At 44.3% G+C, this 12,359-nt stretch overlaps 1 protein-coding gene across 3 annotated transcripts in view; it reads left to right on the forward strand.

The window, feature by feature from the left end:
• Positions 1-12,359, forward strand: part of LOC109869313 (phosphatidylinositol 3,4,5-trisphosphate-dependent Rac exchanger 1 protein) — a 132,079-nt gene that overhangs the window by 90,153 nt on the left and 29,567 nt on the right. For all 3 annotated transcript variants that reach the window (XR_004205139.1, XM_031803471.1, XM_020459382.2), the window contains 2 exons: positions 9,485-9,577; positions 10,788-10,936. Coding sequence is in view for 2 of the 3 variants with exons in the window: in XM_031803471.1 (XP_031659331.1) it covers positions 9,485-9,577; positions 10,788-10,936 (242 nt within the window). In the remaining variant the exon portion in view is untranslated. The remainder of the gene's footprint in view (positions 1-9,484; positions 9,578-10,787; positions 10,937-12,359) is intronic.

Here is a 12,359-nt window from a genome sequence, read left to right on the forward strand (position 1 = left end):
CATGAACGCACACGCACACACATGAACGCACACGCACACACATGAACGCACACGCACACACATGAACGCACACGCACACACATGAACGCACACGCACACACATGAACGCACACGCACACACATGAACGCACGCACACGTACACGCACAGACACACATGAACGCACGCACACGTACACACACATGTACACGCACACACATGAACGTACACACATGAACGTACACACATGAACGTACACACACATGAATGTACACACACACACACACACACACGTGAATGTACACACACACGTACACGTGAATGTACACACACACACACATGAACGTACACACACATGTACACACACATGAACGCATGCACACGCACACACATGAACGCACACGCACACACATGAACGCACACGCACACACATGAACGCACACACACACAGATGAACGCACACGCACACACAGATGAACGCACACGCACACACATGAACGCACACGCACAAAGATGAACGCACACGCACAAAGATGAACGCACACGCACAAAGATGAACGCACACGCACACACATGAACGCACGCACACACATGAACGCACGCACACTTACACGCACACTTACACGCACACTTACACGCATGAACGCACGCACACGTACACATACACGAACACACACGCATGAATGCACTCACACGCAAGCACATGAACGTACACACACATGAACGTACACACACACACATGAACGCACACACTCACGAACGCACACACATGCAAGCACACGAACGTACACACACATGAACGCACACACACACACATACATGAATGTACACACACACACACACACACACACACATGAATGTACACACACGCATGAATGTACACACACACACACACACACGCATGAACGTACACACACGCGCAAGCACATGAACGTACACACACACGTACACATGAACGTACACACACACACATGAATGTACACACACACTCACACAAACACACAAGAATGCACACACGAACGTACACACACACATGAACGCACACACACACACACATGAACGCACACACATACATGAACGCACACACACACTTGAACGCACACACACACACACTTGAACGTACACACACACACACTTGAACGTACACACACACACATGAACGCACACACACATGAACGCACACACACATGAACGCACACACACATGAACGCACACACACATGAATGCACACACACATGAACGCACACACACATGAACGCACACACACATGAACGCACACACACACACGAACGCGCGCACACACGCACACACATGAACGCACACACACACATGAACGCACACACACACACATGAACGCACGCACACACACACACTTGAACGTACACACACACACACACTTGAACGTACACACACACACACACACACACACACACTTGAACGTACACACATGAACACACACATGAATGTACAAACACACACACATGAACGCACACACACACACACACAAATGTACACACACATAAATGAGCACATACACTTGTGTGAACGTAACAGCACTGTACATTGTTACCAGTCAGTAATTCATTGAATGGTTTGTCCGCTGCTGTAACAATAAGCTGTCACACAGTGGTATTTAGTGGAGCAGGTTTTTGACTTCCCCAGAAGTCTGGGCATGATCAGAAACAGCCATGTCCTTCACTCTGCAAGACCCAAGTGTGTGTGTGCGTGCGTATGTTTGTGTGATCACATCTGGCTGTGGGTATCAGAGAGCACTTGGAGACATCTCATCCCCTCAGTGTCTGATGCAGCTCAAAACATCTCCTTTGAAGATGAGACAGGGCTTTGAAGTCCAACTGATCCATTAATGGCAGATGTCTTTGGGAAATCAGCAGTGTGTGTTTCGGTGTGTGTAAGGAAGTCTCATAGGATGCGAGCATCAGGAAGAACAATTCAAACTAATGAGTTCAGTCGCTTTTGAGGAGACATACACTTGACAGTTTGCTCATATTCAAACCGAACATTTGACAACATTAGTTCGATAAAACGGATAAGATATAAATATATTCTACAATATATATAAGGAAAATCAAATATCAACACCCACAAACGGTCATGAGTTCAGTTGAAATTAATATAATTATTTTCTCCACAGGGGTAATTTCAGAAAGATGTTCCAAGAGAGGAGCCGTAAGGTTACGTGTTTCCATGCGTGAGCCGCACTTAGAATTGAATTAACCCCCCCAACTGTGTGTGAAGATGGTAATTACGAATGGCTCTCCTATCCAATCAAATCTGATTCAAATAAAATTTTGTCACTAACAGTGAAATGCTTACTAATGGGGCCTTCCCAACAAATGCAGAGAAAATTAAAAAGAATAATGAATACACAATGAGTAATGACAACTTACCTATATATATACGGGATACCAGTATCGAGTCAATGTGCAGGGGTACGAAGTACAGTTGAAGTCGGAAGTTTACACACACCTTAGCCAAATACATTTAAACTCAGTTTTTCACAATTCCTGACATTTAATCCTTGTAAGAATTCCCTGACTTAGGTCAGTTAGGATCACCACTTTATTTTAAGAATGTGAAATGTCAGAATAATAGTAGTGATTTATTTCAGCTTTTATTTCTTTCATCATATTCCCAGTGGGTCAGAAGTTTACATACACTCAATTAGCATTTGGTAGCATTGCCTTTAAATTGTTTAACTTGGGTCAAATGTTTTGGGTAGCCTTCCACAAGCTTCCTACAATAAATTGGGTGAATTTTGGCCCATTCCTCCTGACAGAGCTGGTGTAACTGAGTCAGGTTTGTAGGCCTCCTTGCTCGCACACACTTTTTCAGTTCTGCCGACAAATTTTCTATAGGATTGAGGTCAGGGCTTTGATGGCCACTCCAATATCTTGACTTTGTTGTCCTTAAGCTATTTTGCCACAACTTTGGAAGTATGCTTGGTGTCATTGTCCATTTTGAAGACCCATTTGCGACCAAGATTTAACTTCTTGACTGATGTCTTGAGATGCTGCTTCAATAGATCCACATAATTGTACATCCTCATGATGCTTTCTATTTTGTGAAATGCACCAGTCCCTCCTGCAGAAAAGCACCCCCACAACATGATGCTGCCACCCACGTGCTTCACGGTTAGGATGGTGGTCTTCAGCTTGCAAGCCTCCCCCTTTTTCCTCCAAACATAACAATGGTCATTATGGCCAAACAGTTCTATTTTTGTTTCATCCGACCAGAGGACATTTCCCCAAAAAGTACGATCTTTGTCACAATGTGCAGTTGCAAACCATAGTCTGGCTTTTTTATGGCGGTTTTTGAGCAGTGGCTTCTTCCTTGCTGAGCGGCCTTTCAGGTTATGTCGATATAGGACTCGTTTTATTGTGGATATAGATACTTTTGTACCTGTTTCCTCCAGCATCTTCACAAGGTCCTGAACTGCTGTTCTGGAATTGATTTGCACTTTTCACCCCAAAATACATTAATCTTTAGGAGACAGAATGCATTTCCTTCCTGAGCAGTATGATGGCTACGTGGTCCCATGGTGTTTATACTTGCATACTATTGTTTGTACAGATGAACGTGGTACCTTCAGGCATTTGGAAATAGCTCCCAATAATGAACCAGACTTGTGAGGTCTACAATTTCTACAAGGTCTTGGCTGATTTCTTTTGATTTTCCCATGATGTCAAGCTGAGTTTGAAGGTAGGCCTTGAAATACATCCACAGGTACACCTCCAATTGTCTCAAATGATGTCAATTAGCCTATCAGAAGCCATGACATAATTTTCTGGAATTTTCCAAGCTGGTTAAAGGCACAGTCAACTCTGACCCACTGGAATTGTGATACATTGCATTTTAATTGAAATAATCTGTCTGTAAACAATTGTTGTCATACACAAAGTAGGTGTCCTAACCGACTTGCCAAAACTATAGTTTGTTAACAAGAAATGTGTGGAGAGGTGTATATATGCACATATAACTAGGAATAAACTGACTAGGCAACAGAATAGATAATAAACAGTAGCAGCAGCATATATGATGAGTCAAAAGAGTTTGTGCAAAAAGAGGCGGAGATATCGGGGACTTAGGTCTGGGTGCCTTGTAAGGATCCGACAGAGAGTGGGTAATCTGCCTTTACCATCGGTCGTATTAGCCAACGTACAATCATTGGATAATAAAATGGTCGACCTACGATCACCTTTATTTTCTACCAATGGGACATTAAAACTGTAATATCTTATGTTTCACTGAGTTGTGGCTGAATGACGACATGAATAACATGCATCTGGCGGGCTTTACACTGTATCGGCAAGATAGAACAGCAGCCTCTGGTAAGACAAGGGTTCTGTGTATATTAGTAAACAACAGCTGGTGCATGAAATCTAATAGCAAGGAAGTCTTGAGGTTTTGCCCGCCTGAGTTAGAGCATCTCATGATAAGCTGTAGACCACACTATTTACCAAGAGATTTTTCATCTATATTCTTCATAGCTGTCTATTTACCACAACGAACTGATCCTGGCACTAACACCGCACTCAATGAGCTGTATAGGGCCATAAGCAAACAGGAAAATGCTCATCCGGAGGCGGCGCTCCTACTGGCCGGGGACTTTAATGCAGGGAAACTTAAATCCGGTTTACCTAATTTCTTCCAGGATGTTAAATGTACAACCAGAGGGGGAAAAAATCTTAGACCACCTTTACTCCACACACAGAGACGGGTACAAAGCCGTTCAGGGTCCTGTTCGTTCTAGACTTGCCGCGTGGTAGCAGAGAGAACAGTCTATGACTTGGGTGGCTGGAGTATTTGACAATTATTAAATTATTTTTCTCCCTTTTTTTCTCCCCAATTTCATGGTATCCAATTGTTAGTAGTTACTGTCGTCTCATCGCTACAACCCTTTTACGGACTCGGGAGAGGCAAAGGTCGAGAGCCATGCGTCCTCCAAAACACAACCCAACCAAGCCGCATTGCTTCTTAACACAGAGTTCATCCAACCCGGAAGCCAGCCGCACCAATGTGTCGGAGGAAACACTGTACACCTAGCGACCTGGTCAGCGTGCACTTTGCCCGGCCCGCCACAGAAGTCAAGAATATTCCTGCCGGCCAAGCCCTCCCTAACCCAGACGATGCTAGGCCAATTGTGAGTCGCCCCAATGACCTCCCGGTTGCGGCCGGCTGCGACAGAGCCTGAGCTCGAGTATTTTACAATTTATAGTGACTCTTCTGACACTACCTTGTATAGAGGTCCTGGATGGCAGGAAGCTCAGCCCCAGTGATGTAATGGGCTGCACACACTACCCTCTGTAGCACCTTGCGGTTGGATGCCGAGCAGTTGTCATACCAAGCGGTGATGCAGCCAGTCAAGAAGCTCTCAATGGTGCAGCTGTAGAACATTTTGAGGATCTGAGGGCCCATTCCAAATCTTTTCATCCTCCTGAGGGGGAAGAGGCATTGTTGTGCCCTCTTCACAACTGTGTTGGTGTGTGTGGACCATGCTAATTCCTTAGTGATGTGGATACTGAGGAACTTAAAGCTCTCGACCTGCTCCACTAAAGCCCTGTCGATTTGGATGGGGGCATGCTCAGCCCTGCGTTTCCCGTAGTCCACTATCAGCTCCTTTGTCTAGGTTATGTTGAGGGAGAGGTTGTTGTCACTGACCTCCTCAATATAGTCTGTCTTATCATCATCTGTGATCAGGCCTACCACCGTCGGGTTGTCAGCAAACTTATTGATGGTGTTGGAGTCGTGCGCGGCCACGCAGTCATGGGTGAACAGGTATTACAGGAGGGGACTGAACATGCATACCTGAGGGGTGCCCGTGTTGAGGGTCAGCGTGGCGGATGTGTTCCCTAACCTCACCACCTGGGGGCGGCCATTCAGGAATTCCAGGATCCAGTTGCAGATAGAGGTGTTCAGTTGCAGGGTCCTGAGCTTAGTGGTGAGCTTTAAGGGCACTATGGTGTTCAATGTTGAGCTGTAGACAATGAACAGCATTCTCACATAGGTGTTCCTCTTGTCCAGGTGGAAAAGGGCAATCGAGATTGCGTCATCTGTAGATCTGTTGCATTACAGGTGTAGCAAAAACAAGCATTGCGCTACACCTGCAATAACATCTGCTAAATATGTGTATATGACCAATAAAATTGGATTTGTTTTGATGGGGTGGTATGCGAATTGGTCTGTGTCTGGGATGATGGTGTTGATGTAAGCCATGACCAGCGTTTCAAAACATTTCATGGCTACCAATTTGAGTACTACAGGACTATAGTAATTTTGAAAGGTCCACTTGGCATTCTTGTGCACAAGGGACTATGGTGGTGTGCTTGAAACATATAGGTATTACAGACTGGGTCAGGGAGAGGTTGAAAATGTCAGTAAAGACACTTGCCAGCTGGTCAGCACATGCTCCAAGTACGCGTCCTGGTAATCCGTCAGTCCCCGAGGCCTTGTGAATGTTAACCTGTTTAAAAGTCTTAATCACATTGGCTACAGAGCGAGATCACACAATCATCCGGAACAGCTGGTACTCTTATGCATGGTTCAGTGTTGCTTGCCTCGAAGTGAGCATAAAAGGCATTTAGCTCATCTGATAGGGTCACATCACTGGGTGGTTGGGTTTCCCATTGTAATCTGTGATGGTTTGCAAGGATCTTAGTCCTATTTTGATGCTTAGCCTGTTTGATGGCTCGTCGGAGGTCATAGTGGATTTCTTATAAGCTTCCGGATTGGTGTCCTGCTCCTTGAAAGCTGCAGCTCTAGCCTTTAGCTCATAGCGGATGTTGCCTCTAATTCATGTCTTCTGGTTGAGATATGTACGTACGGTCATTGTGGGGATAAGATCATTAATGGACTTATTAACCTGTCTGGCACCAGTGGGACGGTAGCGTCCCACCTCGACAACAGCAAGTGAAATTGCAGGGTGCCAAATTCAAAACAGAAATCCCATAATTAAAATTCCTCAAACATACAAGTATTATACACCATTTTAAAGATACACTTCTTCTAAATCCAACCACAGTGTCCGATTTCAAAAAGGCTTTACGGTGAAAGCACACGGCGATTATGTTAGGTCAGCACCTAGTCACAGAAAACCATAGACATTTTCCAGCCAAGGAGAGGGCTCACAAAAGTCAGAAATAGCGATTTAAATTCATCACTAACCTTTGATCTTCATCAGATGGCACTCACAGGACTTCATGTTACACAATAAATGTGTGTTTTGTTCGATAAAGTTCAACTTTATGACCAAAAACCTCCGTTTTGTTGGTGCGTTTTAGTTCAGTAATCCAAAGGCACAATGCGCCCTCAACATCCAGACAATAATATTTCAACCGGACAAAAGCTTCATCAATAGAAAAGGTAAACATGAAATGCGTGCTCCCGATCACGCGCTTGGCTCATGTCTGGAAATTTCCACTGCCCACTCATTGAAAGTGCTGTATCTCCCTAATTTTTCAGAGTAAAAGCCTGAAACAATGCCTAAAGACTGGCCACATGTAGAGGAAGCCATAGAGATTGTGAACTGCGTCCTAAGTCTTTGTATGGTGGATAGGCTTTCAATGGAAAAACAGCCTTTCAAAATAATAGTACTTCCTGGATGGATTTTCCTCAGGTTTTCACCTGCCATATCAGTTCTGTTATACTCAGACATTATTTGAACAGTTTTGGAAACTTTAGAGTGTTTTCTATCCAAATCTTCTAATTATATGCATATCCTAGCATCTGGGCCTGAGGAGCAGGCAGTTTATTTTGGGCATGCTTTTCATCCAATCTTCCGAATGCTGCCCCCTACCCGAGTGAAGTTAATGAAGCCGGGACTGATGTGGTGAATGTTAGCCGATGAATCCTGGAACATATTCCAGTCTGTGCTAGTGAAGCTGTCCTGTAGATTAGCATCTGCTTTATCTGACCATTTCCATATTGAGCATCACTGGTGCTTCCTGTTTTGAGTTTTTGCTTGTATGCATTAATCAAAATATAGCATAATGGTCAGATTTGCCAAATGGAGGGCAAGCCTTCTATGTGTTTCTGTATGTGGAGTAAAGGTAGTCTAGAGTTTTAAAGCCTCTTGTTGCACAGGTGACCTGGTAAATATGAGGTCAAAATGATTTCAGTTTCCCTGCATTAAAATGACTGGCCATAAGATATGTATTTTCTTGTTTGCCTATACAGCTTGTTGAGTGCGGTCTTAGTGCCAGAATCGGTTAGTGTCGTGGTAAATAGACAGCTATGAAAGATATATTGCGTAACCTCTCTGGGATATGTGGTACGCTAGCGTCCCACCTGGCCAAAAGCCAGTGAAAATGCAGAGCACCAAATGAAATAAATTACTATAAAAATCTAACTTTCATTAAATCACACATGCAAGATAGCAAATTAAAGCTACGCCTGTTGTGAATCCAGCCAACATGTCATATTTCAAAAAGGCTTTTCAGCGAAAGCAAACGATGCTATTATCTGAGGATAGCACCTCCGTAAACAAAGAGAAAGCATATTTCAACCCTGCAGGCGCGACGCAAAACGCAGAAATAAAAATATGATTCATGCCTTAGCTTTGACGAGCTTCTTTTGTTGGCACTCCAATATGTCCCATAAACATCACAAATGGTCCTTTTGTTCGATTAATTCCGTCTATATATATATATATATATATATCCAAAATGTCCATTTATTTGGCGCGTTTCATCCAGAAAAACACTGGTTCAAACTTGCTCAACGTGACTACAAAATATTTCAAAAGTTACCTGTAAACTTTGCCAAAACATTTCAAACCACTTTTGTAATACAACTTTCGGTATTTTGTAATGTAAATAATTGATCAAATTGAAGATGGGATGATCTGTGTTCAATACAGGAGTCAAACAAACTGTAGCATGCTTTCTGGTCACGCACCTCTATCTAACAGTACACTTCAAGTGACCCTTGGCTAACATTAACGCATTAGCTTTCCCTAGTGTTTCTTCAGAAGAACAAAGTAGGAAGTAGACATGATGCCCCATCCCCAATGATTAGCTCAAATGCTAATCCTTCCTAGTCCTTCCAGCCATGATTGAAGTGATGGACCCCAACACACACACACACACACACACACACACACACACACACACACACACACACACACACAGCTCTTTGACGCTGCAGAGACCATTGTTTTAGCCGTTCTCCTGTTACCAGTCTCCTCAGACGGCGTTAGCGATAGCCATCTTATCACAACTATGCAGAAGGGAAATAACCCCCACCTTGCAATTGGCGTCTCTCCTGTTATTGCTCTGTAATGGAATAGTCCCAAATAAACCCAAATGTGATGTACGTATTTTACGCAGGTCTGTCATTGCATTGTCATTCGTTTGTTATTGACTGCACAGAGAGTGCCAGATAAAATGTCCTGATTTTGTTGGTTTGTTGTTCTGATGCATGAATGAATGAATCAATGTCGGTCAATGCCTTCTAAGCTCCTTTGTTGATGTTTTTTTGTCTCCCCATAGATCCACCCGGAGGAGGAAGACTACGGCTTTGAGATTGAGGAGAAGAACAAGGCCATCGTGGTGAGGTCTGTCACCAGGGGCTCTCACGCTGAGGTGAGGAGTCTATAAACACACACACATAGACACGTAAAAGACACACACACATAGATGACGACACACACACCCCACCTATGCTTCCTCCTCCTTACTGACAGAGCCCGTTAGTCCCAGTGTGTGAGACAGTGGTGGTGCTGTCTCTCTCCTCATGGGGACTTTATTCTCAGTGTGAGGATCAGAGCTATTAGACATGCCTGCTCACATTCTCCCCACTGCCATCTCAGCTGTGTGTGTGGTGTGTGTGTGTGTGTGTGGGGGGGGGGGGGGGGTTGTTCTGTGCATACGTGTTTCTGTCTGAAGCTGGAGGACATCCTTATATCTACTCTCTTTCTGAATCAACTCCTCAAGGTCTTGTTGACTAGTTGGATCAGAGCATATGTGCAACGACTGGGGATCCCTGAGGAAGGGATTGGTAAACACAGTCTTACAGCACTCCTTCCCTAACTGTCTCTCAGTGTTCCTTAATATCTTACTCCCCTCCCTCGCTGCCTGCCCACTCCAACTCACTCCTCCCGCCCTAAGGCCTACAGTTGTACCATCATCCTTAGTTCCTAAAATGAACCTCTCACACTCCCTCTGTGTCCCCTACACTATTTTTCCTCCCTCTCGTTTCCACTCCATCTCACTCCTCCTCATCCCCCTTCTATTCCTCCCCTCCTCTGCTTCAGACAGTGCCAGTGTAGTTGGGCCCTGGCTGACACAGAGCGTGTGTATCCGAGACTGCCCAAACAATGAGTCCGTCTGTGTGTGCGTTGTGAATGAGGCTCAGCTGATTCCCAGGGCCCAGTGGGGGGGGGGGGGGGACCTGGGAGAGTCAGGGACTCCGGGAGTGTTGCGGGGAGAATACCGAACACACAAATGTGAAAACGCACGCAGGCACACTCACTCAGTGGGCCACTGTGCCTTCCTGTTCTGGGCTGTCCTCCAGAGCCAGCCCCCCCAGACAACCAAAGCCAAGTGTCATACTGGTGGATCTGGTCCCTGTGTCCTGGGCTAGCCAGAGAGGATATAAAGGCTGCCGTTGGAAGAGCTGTGTTTTTGATCATTTAGATGTTATTTTTATGCTATTTCCATCACTTATCTAGGTTTTATAAGTGAAATCTGGTAGAAAATTGTTCACAAAATGGACACTGACATACCATAAATGAAGAGACAACCTACCCTGATGTTCTGCCGTTGTTGTCTCTCTCTCCATCCTCCCCTCCAGATGGCGGGGCTGCAGGAGGGCAGGAAGATCTTCACCATCAACGAGGACCTGGTGTTTCTCAGGCCCTTCCAGGAGGTGGAGACCATGATCAGCCAGGCCTTCTGCATCCGCCGCTCCTTACGCCTGCTGGTCAACACCAAGGCCAAGGAGTGAGTACACAGGCATGTGTATACACACAGACAAGTATCCTCCACACACCTACACTAGTGGCAGTCGGTGCTGTTTAAGATGAGGGAGGACTATAATTTTTTTATGAGCATGGCCTTATTTCTATTACAGCATATTGGAAGACTGTCGTATTCCATTCATCCAGCTTAATGTAACACTGATAGGTTTAGGCTACTACATGATTGGGTATCATGTTCCTATATCCATCATGCGGTTGGCTGCAAAATAGCTTATGAATTAAAGTTTACAATGTAGGTGAACAGGTAGAGAGAAATTTGAGTCAAGGTGACAGACATTGACACATTCAATACCGCCTTGCACAATCTTACCTGCATCTAGCTGATCTAGTGTGTAGTCATTAGTCCACCAGTTGCAAACGAGTTTCTATTGAACAGGTATGTTTATCCCTGTTTTTGTTCTGTTTGCTTCTGTTTAAGAAACGTTTTTCAACAGAATCGGCGGAATGAATACACACCTGATCACATGCAAGGGTGTGTCGAGTAATCAGAGAAAACGAGTACCGTAACGCATATGGGCAATTTTCTGGATCAGATTACAGATTAGTATCGGGAAAAATAATACTTTACAAAAGCAGTGCACTGGGCCTTTACTAGTTCTCCATTAGCAGACCCATATAGCCTTCTGAATTGCGCCCCCAAAAATAAAGCGCCTAAATATAAGTCTGTTTATTGCATAAATGGTGCATGGATTTGAATGAATTCCAGTGTAGGCTAATCCGTGTGTAAACTATGACACAATGTAAATGGAGAAGGCTAAAACGTGGTCAGCTGCAGATCAAAATGGCAGCACCAAGTCTCTGGGTGAACGGAGGTGTTCATGGTGCTGTCATTCAATATCCTTTATTTACCCTGTTCGCACAGGAAGGTTGCATTTTGGCTTCTGCTCAGATGGCTGAAGCGAGGGAGGAACACATGCAGCACACACACCACCGGCTACAGACCTACCACAGATCTTACTTGCAGTGCTGTAGTACTATTTCTGTAGATGAGGGAGCGCACAACTTGCATATATATATATATACACACGGGGTACCAGTATCGAGTCGATGTGCAATGGTACGAAATACAGTTGAAGTTGGAAGTTTACATACACCTTAGCCAAATACATTTAAACTCAGTTTTTCACAATTCCTGACATTTAATCCTAGTAAAAATTCCCTGTTTTAGGTCAGTTAGGATCACCACTTTATTTTAAGAATGTGAAATGTCAGAAAAATAGTAGAGTGATTTATTTCAGCTTTTATTTCTTTCATCACATTCCCAGTGGGTCAGAAGTTTACATACACTCAATTAGTATTTGGTAGCATTGCCTTTAAATTGTTTAACTTGGGTCAAAAGTTTCAGGAAGCCTTCCACAAGCTTCCCACAATAAGTTGGGTGAATT

Source organism: Oncorhynchus kisutch, linkage group LG24 (assembly GCF_002021735.2).
Source record: "Oncorhynchus kisutch isolate 150728-3 linkage group LG24, Okis_V2, whole genome shotgun sequence".
NCBI classification, from domain to species: Eukaryota; Metazoa; Chordata; class Actinopteri; order Salmoniformes; family Salmonidae; genus Oncorhynchus; species Oncorhynchus kisutch.